General features: G+C 42.8%; 2 protein-coding genes and 1 long non-coding RNA gene across 10 annotated transcripts in view; 1 reads left to right on the top strand and 2 right to left on the bottom strand.

Moving 5' to 3' along the window:
• The window catches only part of eya4 (EYA transcriptional coactivator and phosphatase 4), a 47,112-nt gene extending 45,234 nt beyond the window's left edge, over positions 1–1,878 (bottom strand). For all 7 annotated transcript variants that reach the window (XR_008566913.1, XM_054761491.1, XM_054761492.1 and 4 more), the window contains exon 1: positions 1,597–1,878. The gene's annotated coding sequence lies outside the window, so the exon portion shown is untranslated. The remainder of the gene's footprint in view (positions 1–1,596) is intronic.
• Positions 1–10,595, top strand: part of LOC129172099 (uncharacterized) — a 49,502-nt gene extending 38,907 nt beyond the window's left edge. The window contains exons 1-3 of one of the 2 annotated variants that reach the window (XR_008566915.1): positions 1,597–1,928; positions 6,997–7,095; positions 8,365–10,595. This is a non-coding gene — a long non-coding RNA (uncharacterized LOC129172099). Of the gene's footprint in view, positions 1–1,596; positions 1,929–6,996; positions 7,096–8,364 lie in introns of those variants that run through there. The other variant, XR_008566914.1, reaches the window with a different exon arrangement.
• A 6,457-nt stretch (positions 10,596–17,052) lies between these two features.
• tcf21 (transcription factor 21) lies at positions 17,053–18,767 on the bottom strand. Its single transcript, XM_054762098.1, has 2 exons — positions 18,252–18,767; positions 17,053–17,428 (listed from the first exon to the last, which is right to left on the bottom strand). Exons 1-2 carry the CDS (start codon positions 18,675–18,677, stop codon positions 17,339–17,341), a joined length of 516 nt encoding a protein of 171 aa, XP_054618073.1. The 5' UTR covers positions 18,678–18,767; the 3' UTR covers positions 17,053–17,338.
• Between the last annotated feature and the right edge of the window lie 5,184 nt (positions 18,768–23,951).

Below are 23,951 nucleotides of genomic sequence, written 5' to 3'. Positions count from 1 at the left end.
AATAGAAAGATCTGTCAGTACGACTGTACACCACTGTAAATAATCAATATACTGCTAAAGTAATACAGTACATCAACAGTATGCTGATTATTGTGGACAAGCACATGAAAGTTATTCATTCTAAATAGTCCGGCAGATATAAACCACACCGTCATTTATTTCCGGCGCCTAGAAATGCACAAGTGACATCTGCACAAGCTATCCCGGCCGTGTGTCTGTACCGCAGCCCCACGAATATACCGTATGTCTGCTCATGCATGTGAAATCTAATCTTGCAGCCTATGGATTAGGACACAGTCACCCCCGTACAACCTGTCATGTCGTTGCAGGCGGGCCAAAAGCCGGATGGGCGAACCCGAGCCCTCGGCATTCCCGTTTCCTACATATCAAGTAGGAACACAAACTCCACGTGGACTGGGAAAGAAATACCTCCACCAAGGCTAATATATTAGGTTGCTCATTTCAGTTAAACTGATTGTTAGTAATAAGTATAATATTGTGTCATGTGACCTGGAGATGCTAGGTATATGTACACATATTAAACAAAAAATGTCTACGTGTGCCTAAATTGACCAATATTTCCCCCACACACTTGATATGATTGGTAGAGGTGGGCAAATCAAATCAATCCACATATCAATATTATCAATACTATACAACACTATAATGTGATTAGAACCACGAGCAACAAATTAAAGGCAGACATCACATCAAAAAATGTCCAAGTTGAAAGTAGTGGTATCTGTAATAGTGGCCCTGTATTTACTTGGTGTCGGATGATACCAAAACCTCTAGTATCGCCCACCTCTAGCGATTGGTGGTGATGTATGGGGCCACAAGGTTATGGATAATACTTACAGTCATGGAACAACTGATGAGAGCACCCTTGTTTCTTCAGTTTATTGTTCACTTTAATTCCTGATACAACTAAAGCTACCTTTGATTGGACAAATATGACAATGACAACAAAAATAGCTCATGAGGGTTTTAATTGTTTGGCAGTACTATAGCTATCCATGGAAGAACTTGCGTTATCTTGGTTATTATGAAGAAAAGCATGGTTGCTCGATATCAGCTCTTATTATGAGCGATATTTGTTATCATCATTCTATTTGTCCAAACAAATGTGCCTTTAGTTGTAGCAGGCGTTCCAATGGATCAGTAAACCGAAGAAACAAGGCTGCTCTCATCATTTTGTCCATGACTGTACAGTATATACTGTATGATAATTGTGTCATGTGGAAAACGATTTATTAATGCAGAAAAAATGCAAAATTGTATTTATAATTCCATTGCTATCTTAAATTTGTAAAATATTTTTGAAATCATAATTGTATTTTCAGTTTAATTTATACTTAAAATAAACTAAAATTAAAACATTAAAAATGGAAAAAAGGGGGATGGAAATGATTAAAAAAAACATATCAACATTCAAAAAAATGTCATGATGTCAACATGATTTTAAAATACCTTTAAGTATGTTTAATAGTTGTTTTTGGTGTTTACTGCCATGTTGAATGATGAAGTGGTCAGTGGAAAGGCGTGTCCAGCACATTCCACGCACACTCATAACAAGAAATAATTATATGAATGTACCTGCGTCCTGTGCCAGCAAGTAGTCAGGTCCCAGGTCCAGTTTACTTGTTGGTGTAGCTCATATTGACGTGCTCTCTCCTGCCTCTTGCAGGCTGTCACTGACTTGTTTACAACATCCCAAACAAACGAGCACAACAAAGCTAAACAGTTGTCAACTTTCAGAAAGCAGTCAAAGCCGGTTTACGGTGAGCTGACAGCAACTTTCCTCTGAGTCGGCGTCCAAGTTGCAGCAGCGGCAGCAGGCTGCTCAGAGCCATTAACGCCAACTTCATTATTGACGACGGGGCGGCTACTGCGCATGCGCGCTGTTGACAGGCGGACACTGACGGCCAGTAAGTGATGGATGTTTCCAAGGGACTCTGCTCCACCAAATCGTTGATATAAATACTTTTATTGGTGAAATGCTTCCATATCTATCCATTTAATATATATTTGCTTTCATGTAGGCACTCCACACTCTACATTTGAGCTTATTTTAGTCCAATTTTACTTCATTTAAGTCAGTTTAGCCAACATTTCAGCTCTGTAACTTATGTCAAAGTTCTATCTGGCTAGCTGTTCTGCCAGCGAGCTATTTAGCTATCTGCCTCATGTATTTCATTTAGTGCAGGCACACTCTTCATATCAGCTCATTTAAGTTGAATTTGCTTTCATTTAAGTCAGTCTCACCAGCAGTTCAGCTAGCGTTCTAGTAAAGGCAATGATATCTGGCTAGTTATCTGTTAGCTAGCTAGCTGTCTGGCCAACTGATGTACATTCATTCCTCGTTTATAGTCGTTAATTGGTTCCAAACCCGACAGCGATAAATTAATTTATATATAGGTGATATTGGAGTCACTGTTACTAAATGGAATATTTCCATAGTTAGGGCATAGAAAACCTGTTTATGACTTTCTAAATGTGGTTTTTAACATTATTAGAGCCATGTAGGCATGAAATAACACCCCTATAGTCACCTTTAATGTCCTATTATTCATTGTTTACATCACATTGCACAACACTTATGCTGCAGGGACTCGAGACAGGCATTAGCTAGTGAGCTAACCATTTGGTTAAAATCGTTCAGACTGTAGGAGCTCGGATACATATCGGATTTATAACTACATACAAACGAGGACTGAGATGCATTTGAAAAAATCAGAATTGTACTGTTCACACTGACATTAAAAAACAAATGTTTTGGGCCAATGAGCAACCAGTTGTGGTGTACGTCCATGTCACCTATGGACCCTCAGCTGACCAGGTACTAGAAGTGGTGCCTCATTGTAGCTGCTTTTGCCAACAGAAAAGCATCAACAGCGAGTTTAGTCAACCAGAAACAGGCTGGATTCTCTCTTGAACCCCGACCTTCCGCGATTGACATGCAGGTCCCAAATAAATGAAAATGGCGCCCGAAATTGCGGGAAGCTGCTGTGGCTGACCTGCCACCTCTGGTGCTGCGTGTCAAGCAAGCTTAGAACACTTGGCAGAACATTTTGAACAAAGGAGGCACGTCCAGGTGTTTTTAGAGGCGACAGACAGAGGAATTTCAAGGCAGCAGCCGATGCACCCTTTCTTTTTTTGTCAGGCCAGCTGTTGCACGATGAGCAGGGTTGAAGCCTACCCCCCGTCCCCCCACCACATAAAAAAATGTTAAATGGCACAAAGCAAGTCAAAGAGCTCCCGCTTCTTGCCAGGCCAAGAAAATGGCCATACGCTCATCTGTATTTATAGATATGTGCAGAACTGGCGCTTGCGCTGGCTGGAGGTGCTGACGATGTAAAACGAGAAGACGCTTCCAGAAGTCCGAGTGTCAGGGTGAAAAGATAAAAATACCCGTTGAAAGATGGGCCCAGCCATTAGTCGCACAACCCGGCATGTGACATGGCAGCGTTTCAGACGTGATTTATGGTTATTACTACAGCCAACCCCCACCCCTCCCACCCTGCAGTCCAAACTGAATTGCCAAATGAGGGTTATTTCAGGCCCCGATGCGTGGACTAAATACTTCACTTGCCTTTTGGAAAGGATTTTTTAAAAAACTCAAAACAAGTCATTTCCTGGAAGTGTTTTTGATTAGTTGAAGAGCTGCATCTTCTAGAGCAGGGGTCACCAACGTGGTGCCCGCGGGCACCAGGTAGCCCCCCACGACGTCATGAGGTGCCCGCAAGCCTGCTTTTCATTCAGGTGTTCAGTTAATAATGAAAGAACAGTAGAAAGAAATGCATTGTGAAATGCAACATGTGAGTTGTGGACACCAGCATTTTGTTCATGTTCTGGTAAAACAAGCATATTTGCTTTGTTTGGCTTTAAAATAAGCTCTGAAAAGAAATGTTACAAAAATGAGTAGCTCTTGGCCATTTTCATTTTGTAAAAGTAGCTCTCACAAGGAAAAATGTTGGTGGCCCCTGACCTAGAGTAATGCTCAGTTTTGGCGTATTAATTAGGAGAATATTGACTTCCCTGAGCCATCGCAGGTCAGAACAAAGGAAACATTTAGATGCCGTAAATTCCTCTGATGTTCTTCCCTGAAGCGGCCACTAGTTACTTTTAGTTACTAATAGTTACTTTTATTTTTGTCTGCAAAGTGAGATACCATAATCTAATGATGTCCGATACAAGCTCTGGTTAGTAAATAGCTCATATAGTATGTCATCAGTTTAACACTTCTCTGACAATGTCAATCAAAACTGCCCATTATTGTCTTTGTAAAGTCAGAATGATTGCACTTCCGTCCTGCGTAAGTTCCATATCCTTATCCCTCCGCCTCATGGCCAGCCGGGCTTTTACTGCAGTACCCTTGGGAGCATGGAGGAGGGCTACTGTGGTCTGTTCCAGAACACTTTGCTTTATGTGGAGGGAATGGTTTACAGCAATGGACATAATATTTAAGTACGGGAACAGTTCCGAGTCAACCCACGCATGGCGAGAGAGTGGGCTTTTTAGCCAAAATGTGCAAGAAACCGACTGACATTGAATTACAGTAGTGCACAAAAGCTACACTTGATACATTATTGGTCATTTTCAGATTTGTTTGTTCTTAGGATGGACAATAATGAACTTCAGTAGGGTTTTTCCTCCCTTGAATCGTCTGCATCCGACTTTAACCTCGCTTGTGGTGACGTAGAACATGAGTGTAATGATTTGGGAGCCACATGGGACTTGTATTTAAGGGATGAATCATTATGAGTCAATGCCTAACAGCGTAGTAAGCCAATCTCTCTCTTTCTCTCTCTGTGCACAAATCCCTACGCTGACACTGAATCTCAATGGTATTACAGCTGGAATGCCTGCTATGTTGTTTCAACTAATGAAAGAATGAAGAAAAACAAACAGAGGGACCTAAATTAAAAGAGGAAAAAGTGAAAGAGGAAGACGCCACAAAATAGCTGTCCCTTGTTTGACTTGTATTCCTCTCCTTTTTGCATCTAATTCGATTTTCTTGTGAACAACAGCCGCAGACGAAGGAGTGAGGGACACGACACCTGCGTAAATTAGCTGATTTGTTAGCCTCAATGAGACTAATCGTTTAAACTCAGGACTCCTCCCAGTGGTTAGAAGTGTCACTTCATTGAAGTCACTGTGGCAAATGGGAATCAACCACTGCATGCTATGATGTCCAATTCAGATTTTTTGTTACAATCCGATACGTTAGCAAAAACTTGCAACTCGTTAATGTGAATGCAAAGTGTCGGGGAAGCGACGCCCATGCCATGCCATGCCATGCCATGCCATTGATTTATGGAAGTAAACATTGCCTGAATCTATCTATCTATCTATCTATCTATCTATCTATCTATCTATCTATCTATCTATCTATCTATCTATCTATCTATCTGTCTGTCTGTCTGTCTGTCTGCCTGTACGGTAAAGCGTTGTTTACACTCGCACGCATTTTGCCTCCGCATTGTCCCACAATTTTCTGTGCCAATGCGTGTCATTTATTTATTTACGGCACGCCTGAAAAGTGTGAAGACTAGTTTGCTGGCTGTTTGCGTTCAGTTTGGGGTTGGGGGAAAAGTGAACCCATTCGTGTGAATGAGACAGGCTTTGACACGCACCGCCCGCATTGTTTAGGAATGAGTTGCGTTGCGTTCACGACTTGTTCGCAGAAATTAAGAGTGCCACAAATTTTGAACATTTGACAATTTTCTTTGTGTACTGGCACGTAGCCCCGCACTGTTTACACATACTTAGTACCTGCTTAAGACCAATTTACTCACTGGCATGCAACATTGTGCACAGCAGGAAGAAAATGTGTGCAAGCTTTAATAAAACAGCAGCTTCGCATGGAAACACTTTGATTCATTCCAGTTATTTTCAACCAGCCTGTTACTGTACTTACTCGCACACGTTAACGCTCACCCCAATGGGGTTTCTATTGTTTTGTTTGGCATTCATGTTTCATTTAGGGGCAGGCGACTGTGGAAGAATTTAAGCATTGGGTGTCCTCACCAATCCTAATCACGAAGGCGTACACACAGCCTGATTGCTGCACAGTCTGGCCTGTATAGCGTTAGCGATAGAGATTGAACATGTCACAGTGGACCTCTCAGAAGTTTAAGAAGGGAAAGACTGTATTGAATGAAGGTCTTTTATATCTTTATCTTTATCTCTATCACACACGCACACGGTATATGGATGGTCAAGTGCTTGGATTAAGTGCTGTCTGGTGTTCTCTCACTCTCTAACCTCCCCTGAGAATGGATCAATAGTCACTCAGCATCAGGTTACCGTTAATGTCTTCATCTTTTTAACCAGGCACTGAATGCGTGTGTGTGTGTGTGTGTGTGTGTGTGTGTGTGTGTGTGTGTTTGACCCAAGCTTCAATTAAATGTCAGAGAAAGCTATTAATCCCTCAAGACTCACAGCGCCCCCTCGGGAGACTTGTTGGCAAGTGCAGGTTCATTATTCAGTGGGCTTTCGTGAGGAACAATTCATTAACTTCAGTGGGATGAGCATTTATTTATTAGCTGCACTCCCATCTCAGCTCGAGTTACACATGTATCATGATGTTGCAGGATATTTATCACCTTAATAATACATGGAGTGTCATGCTGAATGAGCGATTGTATGCATCACTGGGGCTGCTGGCAGGATTTATGCATCACCTCCATGCTTTCTGGTGTGCAGGTAGGAGATATTAAGAAAGTAAACAATAATGGAGGTGAGCAGAGCTAAGTTCATTCAATTTGATGACAAAAATCATCCCTCCATCTCCTCTCCTCATCCCTCTATCCCGATCAATCTCCTCCTCCCTTCCCCCTCGCCTAATGCACTCTTTCATGTGCTCTCCTGTTTCCTCCCCCCACCCCCACCCTTACCGCAACCCCTGTCTCCCTCACCCTCTTGTCTCATTGCTCTTTTGTAGGCCCCTCCACATTTTTTGGGAGTAACGTGATCTCCCCCTTTTCTCCCCAGGGTGGTCCGCTCCGGCCTCGCTCCAACAGCACAGCGGGACCGGGCTGAAGCGAGCATAGAGCGGGCCTGATAGAGGGGGAAAGACCTGCTAAGATAATGGTATGTAAATTCAGGCCTTAAAGCTTGTGTGTGTCCGTTCATGCGCCTTTCTTACATAAGTGGTGTGCCGTACCTGTGCCACCTGTTTCAGCACATCTAGCAGCTGGCATTGCTCTGCCACTTCAAAAAAAGGAAACATTTAATATTCATCAAACTTGTCACCGCTAAATGATATTTCAAATACACTCATGCAATATCAAATGTGTTTTACATGAGTACAAATCATCCTCTGCATACAAGGTTATGTTATTCAACACTTCAGTGGCCCCCACAAATCTCACTAATGTGTATGAACATAAAGATTAGACAAAAAAATGCTACTTGGCTCCAACAATGATGCAGTTGCCATGTTGTTTATTTAGTCTGGGCTTTATAATGGAGGCACTGTGGAACCTCTAAATTCAAACACTCCAAAGGTTGGACATTTTAGGGAAAACGGCACAGCACTGATGTTTCAGGTGGCTGATAAAAGTTTTTTTGTGTGCTCCATTGGTTTTTTCCCCTCATCACGGAGCATTTGGTACAATGTCCTTCCTCTTAAAGTGAATGTTTGTTTACAAGTGAGCTCAGCCACAGGCTGCAAATGTGACAGGCAGTAGAAAAAAGGAGCGCTTGATTTGCTCACCCGCACAGTAAGCTCACCTAATTGGAGCGTTTTTTTAAATGATTGGCTATCTGACCTATCTTTAATGTTATCAGATTTCATCATCATTTCCTGATATCGGCCCGACAATTATCGTGCACCCCTAACATTTAATAATAATAATAAAATTAGGAGCAAAGAGCTGAAAGTGAGCTGCATTTGTCTAAATTTGAAGAGACTCCCCTCACAAGCACAAGCATTAATCCTCCCTCTGCATGTCCATCACTTGTCACCACAGGTATGTTTGAATATACAGTATGTTTTAGGTTGTTAAGTGTTCTTCTTTTGATGCTTGTATGTCATGTTCAAATGTCCTGGAGCAAATTAGTTCCATTATTCCTCATCAAAACACTGCATTCAGCATGCCCTCCAGCTTTTGTTCTGTTAATTGCTAGAAAAATTGTCCAGTTATAACTAAATTTAGTGGAAACCTTAGCACGTAGAACACCCGAGACCCGTTTTAAATGAGCACTATAGTTTGGTCCATACCCTTCCATCAGGGTACTCAACTGTTGGATGGCACCAACGTACGGCAGGCACTTACATTGAATAGAAATACTCTTGAACAAATCATTCCCATCATTGTGTTGTCACTCTAATCTTCTTCACTGTTGTTCTTGACTAAGGCCTTCATCCACCAACACATGCCTCTGGGGCACACCAGCCAGACAGCCTCCTACTATGTGGACACCCCCCAGGGACTTTGTGTAACTCTGTCTCCTCTACCTGCCAAATGCTGTGTCACAAAGAGGTCTACACCACACACACACACACACACACACAAAGACACAAATTGAGCAGGTATCTAGCCAAATCTCTTTCATTGCTGCCTCCAAACTGAAGCCTATCATGGCGGGGGGAGGATTAGGAGAAGTGAAACCCAGCTAATGTCCTTACATGCCAACAAAAAATCTCTTTGCTATATATGTACAAGTTAATTTGGAAGAATAATATTCAAATAAAAAGAGTTGTATCCTCGTTTATCACCTCTATCAATGCAAATGTGCTGTACTGGGTGTGTGTGTGTGCATGTGTGGCTTTTTCTTGCTCATAGACAAACTGGAGCTGAACTTAAAGCCTCTCGCCAATAATAACAAATTCAAACTCACACACACGTGCACAGAGTTCAGTGGTTAGTTGAAGTGCATGGAGGGAATGTTGTGGTCACACCTGGGAATACTCTTTCATGAAAGAACCAACCTGACCAACATTTTCTTTCTCTTGCTATCGTTTCCTCTCCTTGGACAAGGAAAGCACCAACTTATGTTTTCTTTCACTTTAGTTTGTGTCTGCTCCTGAGACACATACGTGGAGTCGTCTGTATTTACAAAGAGACATTTGGAACATCTCGGCATGGTCTTGCTGTTACACTGCATAGCGTGCACGTGGTCTCCCAATGTGAATTTTAATTCTGATCTGATTGGAATTAAAGCAGTTTAAAGTCAGAGTTAATGGCTTTAGACGGGCTCTAATCCTTGTTTAATGAAGGCCTCGGTGGGCTCGCCGGCCTCCTTTCTTCATGCTGGACGCGGGCCCATCATAACTCAAGTGCACATTTAGGCAAACACTTTATAGAAAATGGCGGACGTGTGTGCATAGAAGCCGTTAGCATACGTGCAATGTATGACCAGCAAACACACAACAGAATTTGGACTTTTAAATTCATAAGATCTTATCAAGGAGCTTCTTGTTCACTTGTGTGTTTGTGTTTGTGTGTGTGTGTGTGTGTGTGTGTGTGTGTGTGTGCGCGTGCGTGCGTGGATTGTCATGCTCTCACTCCTTATCATCCCTATGTAATTGGAGCCAATCCCCTTCCGCCCCGCCTCTGTCAAATATAAAAATCATTTGTCCGCTGCATGAGTGTGGCCATTAAATATGCATGGTGGCTGGCTGGGGTGGGTGGGCGTGTCCTCTGGGGGAAGAAAGCCGATATTCAGGCGCTCCGGAAGGGCATCAGTAGCAAGGTAGACAAATGGCATCTGAAGAGGAAAAAGAAAGAAAGGTGGATCAGTGGGTTGCGTTGCAGTGCCCCTTAACAACCACTAGGCCGCATGAACAAAATATTGGCCAACATTCATAACTACCAACCATACTGTATGTAGCTGTTCAGATCATATCAGCTAGTTGTTTTCAAGTACAGCAACCCCTCCTTTATCGCAGTTGATCCAGACTGGATTGTGATAAGTGAATTTCCGCAAAGTAGGATTCAATATTAATAAACGGAATGTTTTTGAGAGGTGGTGGACTGGTGGCCAGTCAGTCGCAGGGCACTAACCCTAACCCTAACCCTAACCCTAACCCAATGGATCACACAGAGATACCCAATGGAGATTTGACCCAGGTCTCCTGACTGCGTGGCTAACATGCTCACCACTAGGCCAAAAACCTCCACATAGGGGGGCATCTGATCTGTGAAATGTTTGGTGGTGTGTTTATTGTTAATCTGGTTTTGTGTGCAGAGCCCAGGTAATAGGGAGGTAGTTTTATGTGGATCAAATGGCGTATGCTTCACCACTTGAAGTCTTAACATAGGATGAAAACAGTGTCTTTTTTTTCTTTAATTGTGATTTTCCTATGACAATTTTCCCCTGCTGTATTGAAAAGACAGTTTCATTTCTACTTAGAAGTAAGACGTTCATGTAGAGGACGTACAACAGGCTGCAATGCAGTACCACTTCAAACGTTTGGACAGACTATGTAATGCAACAAGTGTATACTGTACATTGTGTATTTTTCTCATATTCACACTAAATTGTGCCATGATGTCCTGTTTTACATCTCCTCTCTTTTTCTTTCTTTGCTGCGCTCCATGTGCTTCCTGTTAGCCATTTGCAGGGCGTTTATTCACACACAAGCAAAACAGTCCCTTTTCTTTTTCAACCATGCTGAAAAAAATGTGACATTTTTTTGTGCTTTTTCAATAGGGTGGTCGAATCTGGACCCAATTAAACTGGGGACCCCCTATATTTCCTTCACACCCAGCTTGAGGAAGACCCCAGATTAGGGGAATATTTTCCTTATTGCCCACTACTTTTCTGGAATTCCAGTGGATAATAATTGAACCCATGTGTCCTCTGTGTTCTGAGGTGTTCCCATTTTTTGTGGATGTTGTCGTTGCTGGAGCTATGACTGTGGCTCTTCAGTTGTTTGGATCTTTAACTGACTTTTAATTCCTGCTCATGTCTCCAATGCGGTGAGAAGTAGGCGCTTCATTGAGATCAAATAAACAACGTCGGCTGTGAGTGATTTTGTCTCGTTGCACACATGCGTGCACCACCGCAGCTTGATAAGCACTAATGCAGGTGTTTGCACAGTGCATGATGCCATTTACCTCCATATGCCACCACTGGCCTCTTGTCTAAACACACACACACACACACACACACTGGGGATTAGCCTCTCATAAGACTCAACACTGAGAGCTTGTGTTCTGTGCGCTGACCCGTAGTTCTTGTGCTTCCTCCGACCATGTGAGTGTGGAGAAATGAATGGCCACTTGTTGGATAAACCCTCGACACTTCTTTGGAATCCAGCTTGTCTGCACGGTATCACCCTTAAGTGGAGTTATTATATATTAAGGAAAGCGTCAGGAAACGGCTTGTCTGTGCTCGTCATCTGGTACCTCGAGTGGGCCGTGGAAAAAAAAAAAAACGCGTTGGGTGATTGTGATTCATGTCTTCCTAATTGTAATGGACTTCAATCCCGTAAAAACAACACGCAGATAATTCTTGAACGCATGGAGAACCCCACGCACCCGTAATTGTGCCCACCTGGTAAAACATCATTTAGTCCGGCGCCCCTTTCCGTCGACTAACACTGCTCTTACGACATGGATGTGTGTCTAAGAATGACCTCCTGTACCCTTTGCCAGTGCTTTGATCGCCATAATTGCATTTGACCAACCCCCGTCTTGAACCAGCCTTTGACAACTTCAGGGTTATGAGCAGCAGACCTGTGTTGTCGTTACAACGTAGATTCAAGTCAATGACAGCCTGAAACTGGATGGATCTCTGCCAACGTTTCACCAACAGAGATATGTATCTCACTTCCTGGTTGACAGAGAATGACGTAAGAAGGTAGGACCATACCATTTTTAATTCTGAGCTGGGAGAACGAGAAGATTCACTGATTTAAAACTTAAAATCTCTGAAATGTCAGGGGAAAATGCGAGTTGCGTTAGGTTTTACCTCTTTGTATCAACTAAATTTGGTCTGGATGTATTTGAACAAAAAATAAACTAATCATTAGCCAAACTGTGTTTTCTAACTTCCTTTTAGTCAACGCAAAGAATTGTGGGTAGGCTCGTGTACGTAACGAGGTAAGCCTGGCTAAAGCCATTCACCCCCACGTTTGTGTATGAGGCCTAAAATATGCATAATAGCTGTTTGTTCATCATCAGTCAAATTGCTTATTTATTTTTGTATAAGGCCTCATGTAAGAGTTTTCTTAATAAATAAGCTAACTTTGAATTGCTTGATTCATTTTTAATCAGTGCAAAGCAAAAAAATACATTTTTAAGCTGGGTGTATTTGGATGGTGATGCATTGCTATCAGGAGGTAAATCCCATCCAGTCAACTCGCCAGTTATTGAGGAGGTATCTTAAATGCATCGGATCTTTGGTGGTAAATCTGCAGAGACCAGGGATTCCCATCCCTACACCGTACACAAGTGGAGTTTTGTATTTGTGTTTATTTGTTGATCCATACAACTACTACTCCATACAGAACAATACCCAAGCAATGTCTCCTACTGTATGTTGGCCTCTTTTTCTACAAAACGCACTATCTTAGGAAAACAACTGCCACGTTTGGGGTTTCCTAAAAAGGCTTTTTTAGTTAATTTGATTAAAAATAGTATGGACTAGATTCAAGAGTTTTATTGTCATATGCACAGTAAAACAGGTAGTTCTGCTATGCAATGAAATTCTTATTCTGTTCATTCTCCCAAAAAAAAGAAAGAAAACACAAGAAAATGAATAAGAACATAAGAAACATAAATACCAATAAATAGATGAATAAATAATAAAGTGCTATGAGTGTGTTGCGTGCGGCGTGTGTGAGTGCTTCGTTGAGGAGCCTGATGGCCTGTGGGTAAAAGCTGTTTGCCAGCCTTGTGGTCCTGGACTTCAAACTCCTGTAGCGTCTGCCTGACGGTAGGAGTGTGAATAATGAGTGTTGTGGATGTGTGCTGTCCTTGATGAGGCTGTGTGTTCTTTTATAAATGTCTTGCAGTGAGGCCTAACACTAAAAGCCTAATTATATCCGCAATGACACAAACTATGGTGCGTTTTCAGCGTTACTGCAGCAGTATCTCTTCTGTGTTGTCTCCGTGTTTACTACTGTAGGGTGTCACAAAATCTCACCAGCTTAAAATGCGACAAGATTTCTCGTTTAGAAAAACAATGTCTCATGGGCACTCGGCCTGGGACGAGAATAAATAACTTCATTTGTCACGTGATACATTTTCTGGCCTCAATATATTGGCATGTGCTCGCGTGTCTGTTTTCCTCATCTCCCTCCTTCCATAGAACAACGGTATGAACAGATGAGCCCTTTTGTGAGTTATACAGTCTCTTTGTCTGGGTGGTGGAGGGAAGCGGGGCAGGTAGCATACACACAGAATGCAGAAGTGTAACGCAGTAGAAATTAAATGAATAGATTGCTATATATTGTCATATTTGTTTAGATTTCATTGTACTTTTCCTGAAAGTAATGTTAAAATCTCAAGTCGTCTTGTTCGCGTCCTGTGAAACCCCTAATGGTTATATTGTGAACAATCTAAATGTTGAGCCTCAAAATATAGAATTGCAAATAAATATGGCTACATTTCTGTGGCAAAATACAGCATTTTAAGCACATTGTACCTGGTGAATCCCCTTCGTCAATCTACTACTTTTTTTGAAAACGTCTTAAAGGTTGTGTGTGTGTGAATATAAAGGTCACCATTACTCCAGTGAGTTTTGACTGTAGACACCTGCTGGGATTCTTTCATGTGATGCTAACAACGAGACAAACACACACATACATACTGTATATATACATATTAGTATGCCAACAAACATGGCTTTGTTATCCAGCTATCTGAGGCATCTGCAGACCCTGATGCCACCTGACGTGCAGCTGCTTCACCTTGGTCTTCTATGGCAGAGATGAGCCTGGCATTGTTTTAGATGTAGTTTAGATGTGTGTAATGTTTAAAACCACTCAGTTTAAAGTGTTCTGGGCTTCATCTTAGTAGTCATTAGAGACCTATTTAGTTTGACTCCCACAGGCCCAACTTACTTTCCATTGTAGACGTTGTGATGCTGCCATCTTCTGGTTGAAGCAGAAAATGTTAGCCCAGACGTGAAAACAAACAAAATGAGGACGTGAAAGGTGATGCGAGGCCACCGGATGGCAGTGTTACAAAGAATTAGTAAGGTTTTATGCAAAAAGTAAGACTGTCATTTTTTCTCAGATCCAGAGAGTACTAGGTGTCATTAGCGGTCAGATGTTTTTGGTGTTGTCCAATTTATACCAATATATACTTTGAAAAGTCATTTCCACTAGATAACATATAGAGCTTGTTCAGGACTGTAAATATAGTTAGTGCAGTATGTCCTCCTAAAATCTCATGGGAAGGCACTGCAGCGAGAGCAAGACATGACTGCATCAGCTGCAAAAAAAAAAATTCTTTCCCTCCTTCCCTCCTTGTATTTCTGTTGGGCAGGGGTCCAACAAAACAATTAGCAAGTATGGGAATCCCTCCTTTCCTTCGTCCTCCTCCTCCTCCTCTTCAAGTTCTCTACCCCCTCTGCCAAGTTTATTTTCTCCCCGGTGGTCCTTCAAAAGGTGGTGCTGGGGGGCCCCTGCCACACCACCGCTGATGTATTAGGTGAGGGCCCTTGAAGTGACATCGGTGCGTTTCTTTTATTATGGCAGTGCTTCGTCTTATTGTTCCGTTAGTGTCTTATGTTCAAACACGACTGAAGTGTGATGAATGTGAGCAGGAAGACTTAGTCAGACCAGTGACTGAAGGAGGGCTGATAAACACAACTTGAAGCTAAACTGCATTGTCCTTTAATAGTTGTAACCATTCCATGGACAATCTAGAAGGCTTTCAGTGCGTCTACAAACAGTTAAATGCTAACTGCATACAAAGTATACGACACCAAAGTTGTGTTTGGTTGGCGACACTAGACACTCGGTGGTTACGTGACTACGATGAGGTGTAGGGTCAAACCTGATTGGTTCTGTTGACAGTTGGTTAAGATAGAGGTAGGATTGTGGTGTCATTTGTTTGGAACCGGACTATTACAACCGAGCAGAGGATCCGTTGATTTGGTCCGTGGCTGAGCTACACGGAACCACCAGGCGTAGCACAGTGCTTTGCAAGTCTTGAGTCTTCAGTCTCAAATGTCAAGTCAAGACACTAAAGGCTGAGTCAAACCCACAGTCATAGGCTTGAAATCCTTCCAAGTCATAAGCACGCTTTAGTGTCTCCCACATAAAATGCCTTTTTAACATTTAACAATTTTTAACAATTCCACAATACAACCAATGCATTTTCAATTGTTTTCTTTTTTTAAATCAAATCAGAAGCCTTAGTCACAGAACAAGAGTGCTGACATAGCGTTCAGAATTTATGTAATCAACACTTTTGTTGTTTATTCTTGAACCTGACTGGACGTTCATAGACGCATTCAATGAGGCAGATTCAAGGGGAAATACAGGATGTTGTCTTGCTGGAAATGACATAAGCATTAAGTTAGTTTAATACTTTGAATCGGGACAAGTGATGTGCGATACCATTGAATTCCTTTTTGATCCCATAAGTCAAATTCGCGATCTGACACGGATACTTTATGCACATACACTTAATGTGTCTGGTAAATTCATAAAGGTATTGTATTTCAAATCATAGCCAAAACATATGATACATCAAAGTCGTGTATTTTAAACTCTGAAGTATGTTGAGGTAGCAGCATCATTTACATTATAGCCCGGCTAATATACAACAATGTATTATTTTACACTTGAATTTGACGTGGTCTGTTGCCTATTGATTTTTTTCTATTTTCTTAACTCTCTTGTCTTGCTTTATTTCATTTCTTTTTAGCGTTTACTTTGACATTTTTGCAGAGCTGCAGGAGATGAATAAAGTATCTACGAATGAAAACTCAATAATGAGTTACTTTCCACTGTGTGCCTGTTAATGATATCCATGAGTATCAGAAGTATCAATATTTTGATCATCGATTTTACAGCATCAAAATGTGGTATCGAAGTATTGATCCGCACATCACTAATCGGGACACATTTTACTCAACACGTTCACCGAAAACACCAAATATTTTCAAATCACGAGCCACTGATGTCCAAGTGGAGTCGCAAGTCTTTGATGATATTGTCAGGTCTAATCCGTAGCCATCAAAATGAATCGCTGACTCAAGTCCACACTTTTTTGGACCACAGAGTTGTAGTGTGAAAGCACCCTTACTTAAGACTGCTTTTCTGTAAGAATACAAGCTTACCTATCTTTTATTTTGTAACCGTAGCTGGTATCTGTAAAGCTGCTTCTGTCTGTTTTGCCCCCTTTCACGACATGTAGGAAAACATGGATGTACACTACACACGGCTAAACTGTCTGAACAAAGCTGGTGAAGATAACAGTGCTGACCAAATAAAAATGACACAAACATGAGCCTAATTGCTAAAGGCTATGTCAGCCATGAGCCATTCTGCTTTCTCCACTGCTGTTAATGGCCCCCAAGTCTGCATCATCTTTTATGCCTTGGACTAGCCTTTTTCCAAACAAAATGGGAATGAAGAGAAGAGGGGATGCTATCAGAAAGTGAGGGAGAGTAAGAGAAAGAGGCCTTTTTTGTCTGAATGCATAAATAACTGTCGGTGGGATGTAAACATCACAGGTCATAACCCAAACGAATTAAAACAACTGCTCTGGGTGGGATAAGCTCACATTTTCCCCATTTCTCTTTGTTTTTCCTACTAGTTCATCTTCATACCTCTTAAAACTTGCCAATATTTGAATAGTGGCTTGATTGAAACTAAATGAAATGAGCCTTTTTCAAAAATAAAAAGTAATCTTTTGAAGGCAAACGTTTGTTTATGTAAAGGCGACCGCATCCAGCGCTATCTTTTAGGAACAACACTGCCACTTATCTTCCTCAGGTTGTGCTATTATTCTGAAAGGCTGCAGCGATAAGAGAGGTTAGGTCAGAGCACACACACAAAGACAAACACACATCTAGTTAAGAAAAAGAAGACAAATACAAAGCGATCCAAACATATACTGTATATATTTACAACATGTTCATCTGTAGACACACGGAGAGGAAAATAGAAATGCTTCTGCAGGGTACACATTACAAAAGCACAGTTTATCTTTGGACCAGCAAAGACAAATGAGTGATTAAAAATGCATTTAAATAGAATTTGGTCTTTACAGGAACAATAGGGGGAGGAGTACAGGCACCATCCACCCGTTATTCCCACTCAAAAGTCTGTGGAGATGAGTTCAGTCAGGGGTTTTTTTTTTAGTAAAAAAGTAAAATTGCTCCATGAAAATAAAAATAAAAAGAGGTATCCAAAGAGTCTTGGTCAAGATGCCGTAGTGCCGCATAACCTTGTTGAGTTGAGCATTTCCTTTAACTCGTTGTCCGGTTTGCCTGCAACCATGAAGGGCCACGTCTGGGGAGGGAAATGCAGCCGTAGGTTAGGACAATAGGACTGCACAAAATCATCATTTTAAACTCATTTATTTGAATACTGGGACTTTAAATTCCATTTTGGGGGGGAAAATGGATTTAATACAATTGAATACAAAATACAAATCATGAATTTAGTTTTTTGTTTTGTTCTTATAAATGGGAAAGGTTACTGAAATGGTTATCGGTGACCCCATGACCTGTTCACTTGAATATCATGGATGAAAACGTCACAGTCAGTCAGCCATCTACCTCAGGAATCAGGCCAAAGTAGCATAGTTTTATGTTATATCTTCACTACCACATATTCTCCCTGGCAGTGTTAACCCAAACTAAACAGCATTTTCTTTTTAAAGGTGAGATTTTGTGTTGGATTTGGTGAGGTTGTGCAGTGTAGCTGACATTTGTCGTGTTTTGTTAAAAACGTGTCTGACTGACGAGGCTGCATGGCACCTTCAATATCACCAACTTTATATGTGATTGCTTGCTACATACGTATTTTAAGCATCAGCCACACGAAACAAAGATGAAACACTGACGCATTTCTGCTTGTTTTTAATATTTCTTACTCATGTAAAACTACAGTCATGTCTTTTAAATGTGCGCATATAAGCAATTTTATGTTCTTCACGGCGTAAGCAGGTGAACGGCAAAAGAAAACGTCCAAAGAGCATGCATGACTAAAAAACTCAAATAAAATCTTAAGTTATTGTTGTTAATGGAGCAACTACGGTACGTGGAAACAAAAGCGTTCAACTTGACTAAATCATCATTATTGTGCCCTCAGTGATGTCTGCCAGGCTCACCAGGTTGACGGGGTGGATGAAGCCGCTCTCGTACTTGTCGTTAGCCAAGATCTCACGCAGGTGCGCGATGTAGCTGGACGCCAGACGCAGGGTGTCCAGCTTGGACAGCTTTGTGTCGGGAGGCACCCAGGGTAAGGAAGTCTTCAACCGGGAGAAGGCCTTTGAGAGGACGCGCATCCGGGCTCTCTCTCGGGCGTTCGCCGCGTTCCTCTGCACCTGCTTGCCGCCCCGCGGCGCACCCTCCTCCGAGGCGTTCTTGCGTGACGCGGTCTTCCGTGACGCGGTCTTGCGCCGCTTGGCCGGCGTGCGGCTGCCGTGACCCTCGCCGTTGGAGCTCTCCTCCGTGCTCTCGGTGGAGTCCTTGGCGAACTTGAGGATGCCGTCCAGCAGCTCGTCGTCCACGTCGCTGAGGGAGCCGGTGGACATGGTGATGTTCAGAACATGGGGTCCCAAGGGCTGAGGCTGGGTCTGGAGTGGACTGAGTGGGCGGACACATGCACGCACTAACACGGTGTGTTCATGAGCTAGGAGCAAAGTGAGGAGATGATTGCAAAACACTTAGTTTTATCTCCATGAGCAGAGAGGGCGTCTAACTCCAACGGTGGGAGGAGACAGCAGCAACTAACTCCAGCACTGACCTGCCCAAACTTTGTCTTTTTATTGGAACGCTAACCTTACAAAAGGTGTAAGTGACCTTTGTTAGGCTTTTGTCAATGCCAGTGAACCCGTGGTGTTAAGTGGAACCTCCTGTTCGAGCACAATGCTTATTTGGCTTTAGTGAATTATGGAAATACATAGAAATAATCTGTTCCGGAGTCAAGCTGCTGCCATCGTAGAATCTTTAGCAACCGCACAGGCAAAAATCACTATTTGAGGCTGGACAAAAGTATTGGGGCGCTGCCAGGGTCTTGAAGTTTGGGGGTGTATTCTGTTTCAGCTTTCCTCATGTTTCTTTTTTTAACATGCGAAGAAATACTTTTTGATGCTCACTGAATTGACGTCTCGCAAGATTGTATTGTACGCTGTTACCTTCCACGTGCATCGGGGCTCAGTGGGGCAGACTAGATCAGACCAGAAGGCACTGGTTTTTTTGGTGGGTTGAAAAAAAGTTGCATCCATATTACTAAATAGTTGCATCCACACAGGAACGAATCACTGAGTGAAAAGGATGTGACACACAAGGCACACCTGCGTGTGGCACTGTGAACAAACCGTAGAAGAAGAGAGACACAAGTCCGTCTTCTGCTTTTCACGGCGCTTTTAGACTTGGAGAAGTGGAATTACTTCTGCGAGTCATTAAGGAGTATAAAACAACAAAATAGGAGGAGAACGTCGACTTGGGTGTGTTACGTCCATCGAAATATTCAAATATTATGTTGGCTTATCGTCACAGCGCACTTCTGGATCACGTGACGGCGACGAGGCGGCGGATCGGCGACATCATTGTTCTCGTATTGCCTGTCTAGGCAATGACAAACGGGCGTTTTCAGACGATCCCACTCTGGAAGCTGGTTTAAAAAAATAGCACTTCAGATCACCCGCCGTTCTCGGTAAAATACTTGAACCTTTCGACCTCGAGACGTTTCCGTGTGGATAGCCCCTAAAGCGTGACAAGAGTTCTCTTTCAGAAAAGAATCACACAATAAATAAAAATGAGCTTGATCATTTTGCTGGCCTCAATCTATCATCACTCTATTAAAATAATGTCACTTTTTGAGGAAAATGAGTTTTTGGCCTAAATTGATCACCGATTCATTGATGGGCGGCCCCTTGAGATGAATCATCTCGTTTTCAAGGGAGTCCACCATAAAACTTAAAATGCACAATACAATACAACACAATCACATCCAGCAGTCACAGGCTCCTAGCTACCCCACACCCCCTCATCGCCCCCACAAGCCCACACTACCCACACAGCATCAATATGTCACACCGTCACTACACCGTCCACAGAATAAACAAGAATATGCCACCGTTAGTGACCGCAACAAGCATGGCCATGTGCCCGCGTGTCTTTTTCTCATCTCAGAACTGTTCCGCTCCTAAAAATGGCAACTTTGTGTCTGCCGCTACACTACTGTAGGTTGTGATGAGCTGCACAGGCTATCCATGTTCTGCTGTGACTTTTTAACAGGAAGTCAGACAAGTACTTAGCATCCACTCACAGGTCCGATGTAACTTTCAACACGTCGTGCCAGTTAGGAGGGTAAAGTGCAAGGACAAGGAGGAGGGGGATGCGGGTCACGTCTCAAATGGCAAACTGGCGCCTCGGTCCCCTCTGATGTAATGGATATCAGGCACCCACAATCCCCTTGTTTGGCCTCCCACATCATTCCACACGGATGCCACCGGGGGGGGGGGGACCATCTTTGGACAGGATGAGCACCTTGCCATTGGGATTTTTGTGCATCTTCTTGTTTCAGCCTACGGGGATGCGGCGTCTCCTTGGCCTGTGCGTGGGTGAGAGGTGTGTCCCCTGACGGCTGACCTCTGCTTCCGGTGTCACAACATCTAAAAGGGAGCAGATCTATTTTGGAACGAGCGTGATGCGGGCAGCATAGGGGAAAGAGGTGAAGTGATGGAGTCAGAAGAGGAAGTGAGGAGGGGGTTCGGTCTCCTGGGTGGGCCGGGAATCAAAGTGGAAAAGTAATAATCGAGTCAATGAGATTGATGACCACCTCTGAGCTGCATGCGTCCACAAGAGAGATGCAGGCCGAAAGAGACCAACTGAAATAGCTCATGAAAAAGATGTTGCCTTGGCTTGTTTGCTTTAAAAACACGCAGCATGCGGCCAGCGCTTCTCAACCATTACTTACAGTATCTCTCATGAGGTCTGCACAGAAAAAAGTCAAAGATGCTATCATTTATTGTCATAGCGATGCTGGTCTGATGTTTAAAACAAAGCCTCATGTTTTCCCTCTCTTTCCACATCCAGAGTGGCAGTGACACAAGGCAACAGGTGGAAAAAAGGGGGTTGGGGGGACGAAGAAAGACAAAAAGTCAGGACCTGGCCGCTTAGGGAAGGATGTGCTGCTAATTAGCCGCTAAGTGTCAAAGGTCGCTGTGGTTGTCTGATGCCACCATTAAGGGACGGTGTCCAGATGTTGTGTGTTTGCAGTGGCAATGGCAGGAGGGGCAACTGGGGGGGTTTAGACCCAACCATGAATTGCTGTTAGCTTGCTAGCTTCCTGTTTGCAAGACAGACTACAAGTAATAACTGGAATTTGGATTGCTTTGGCCTCTTCATTAGGCACACCAGCATAATTTAAGGTCCAGTGTAGGAGCACGTGTACAAAGATAGTCATGCATCTCTTGTAATTGAACAACAGTAATCATCGCATGTCTTTTAGTCTGCAGGGCCGCCTCCAACTAACGGGTTTCATAGTCGAATCTGATTGGGTAAATTTTGTCCGTAGTCAACTAATAGTCCTTTTTCGGACATGCAAAATTGTGAATTGTACTATGTGACGTGCTACAGTTTGACTCATGCATGTTCAGGATGAATTAAACCATTAAACCATTAAACCATTATTAGTGGAATGAGCAGCGCTAATGGCAATTTGACAAATTGTTCAAGTAAGTGAAAAGTTGGAGTTTGTATTATTCAAAATCTTGTTGCCAGTATTTTCACTTTTACTGCTAATGAATGCCAGTTATTGGCCTCCTTGTCTACTAAAAGTCTGTATTGGTATCATCCCATCCCGGAGAAAACCGTATCGGTCCAGCTCTAATAAGAAATATGTGGGAACAATTTGAAGAATTAATTTTTTCTTGTTATCCTCTTATCGAGCAACCTTTATTAACGTCATGAAAACCTCCAAAAAAGAGCCTCATCGTGCGTCACTGATTAGCAGTCATGGCTGAGCAGGAGGAGGGCGGGAAATAGTTACTTGGAACGCAAGCGCCCCCATTGCAGCACCTCACCACGAAGGACAGCACCTCTAAGTATAAAACTAATCAAAGTTGTGATGTTAAAAAGAAAAGGGACAAAAAAATCCCAAATAGTCCATTTTTTTGGTCTAATTTTGTGTTTTAGGTAAATAAGAAAAGGAAAAGCCACACATGGCCTTTTTATGACTTATTATTTATTACTGGAAAAACATCCCACAAGCTGTCTGTGTCACTTGGAATGAAAGTGTGAATAAACAAGAAAATGGTTTCTTGTGAGTCGGTAAGAGAAATAACTGCCATCTTTGAGTGAAGCTGGGGGCGAGAAAAACATCATCCATCTTTGTCCGAACACTCCAGCTCTCTGTCCGTTATCACCGCCGCACAACCCACACTCCCCCCTTACTCCCCCAACACACACAAGGCTTCGTCGCAGTTCAAGTCCATCTAAAGAGAGGCAGAAAACCAAAGTAGAACAACAGAAAGCGAGGTTGCAGAGAGTGCAAAGACCCAGCGGGGAGTGTTGGGGAACAGGATGTCGTGGACAATTAGAGAGAGTTATGAATATGTTTATTGCCGTGGAAATATTATTGTTCATTTTTATTTTTTTAAAGACAACCCCTTTTGATATTTGGTGACAAGAACATCCGGCGGGAGGCTTCTGTGATTCCTGCAGAATAAAACTGATGAACTTTCACAGTGCGGCCTAGAAGCCTTCTTCTTTACAGTGGGAGGGAGCGTATTGCATGGAATGTCAATACACAAACACACATTTATCTGCATAATCATGTCATGGATGGAAATGTTGAAGGAAAAGTGTACCCACGTTAAAAGTTTGGACGGTCTCACAAACGCCCACGATTGATATTGAACAACATTTCATTGCATCAGCACAGGCTGGTAGGCCATATTTGGCATTTAAAGGCTAGGATGGTGCAGGTATACCTCCTGGTGTGGACACCTGATGTGTATTTACAGATGCAAATAAGATGTGATGGAGCTACAGCAGTTTACCATTTCAGCCCCAAATATAAATAACCTGTGCCGGGGTCATCCTGACCTCTTAACTGCACAGGCAATGTTTTAGCAGCTAAAATTCAGCTCATTTTAACATTCAAGTGTAAAAATGGGTGAAAGACTGTTCAAATGGAAAAAGTAGGGCGGTCGAAAATAGCGCATTAATGGAGGAAACCATTTTATTTGATGGTGTAAAATGTTTAGCATTATTGATGCATGCGCACGGTGGATGAGCGGTTAGCATCTTGGCCACACAGTCAGGAGTTTGCATGTTCTCCCTGTGTGCACGTGGGTTTTTTGTCTGGGTACTTCAGTTTCCCCCCACAAACATGACTCTAAACTGTCCATTGGTATGAAAGTGAGTGCAAATGGTTGTTGGTTTACATGTGCCCTCTGACCCCACCTCTTGCCCAAAGTCAGCTGGGATAGGCTCCAGCATACCCCCGTGACCCTAGTGAAGATAAAGCGGCATAGAAAATGGACCGATAATGCAGTGCATCATGCCAAGCCACATCTCTATTATGACCATAGAGTCACGCAGTCTGCTGCTCTTTATCACTTTATTGTGACATGAACACATCCATCAGCCACCAGCTAGTATCGGACGGTTTCTGTCAAAATGCCGATCAAAGCTGATCACAAAACCAATCAGCGTGCAGTGGCAAACCCAACATGTGTGCTGTGTCACGTCGTGTTGCCAACGCCCGTATGGAGCTGACAAGGGTCGCACTTTGTGGTCACCAGGCATCAGTAACGCTATGAGACATGATGTTAGATGACATGAACTTTCACGCT

The sequence above is a fragment of the Dunckerocampus dactyliophorus genome, chromosome 19 (genome assembly GCF_027744805.1).
Source record: "Dunckerocampus dactyliophorus isolate RoL2022-P2 chromosome 19, RoL_Ddac_1.1, whole genome shotgun sequence".
In the NCBI taxonomy this organism is placed as follows: Eukaryota; Metazoa; Chordata; class Actinopteri; order Syngnathiformes; family Syngnathidae; genus Dunckerocampus; species Dunckerocampus dactyliophorus.
Note: the sequence above shows the minus strand (reverse complement) of the source record. Positions and strands in the feature narration are given on the sequence as shown.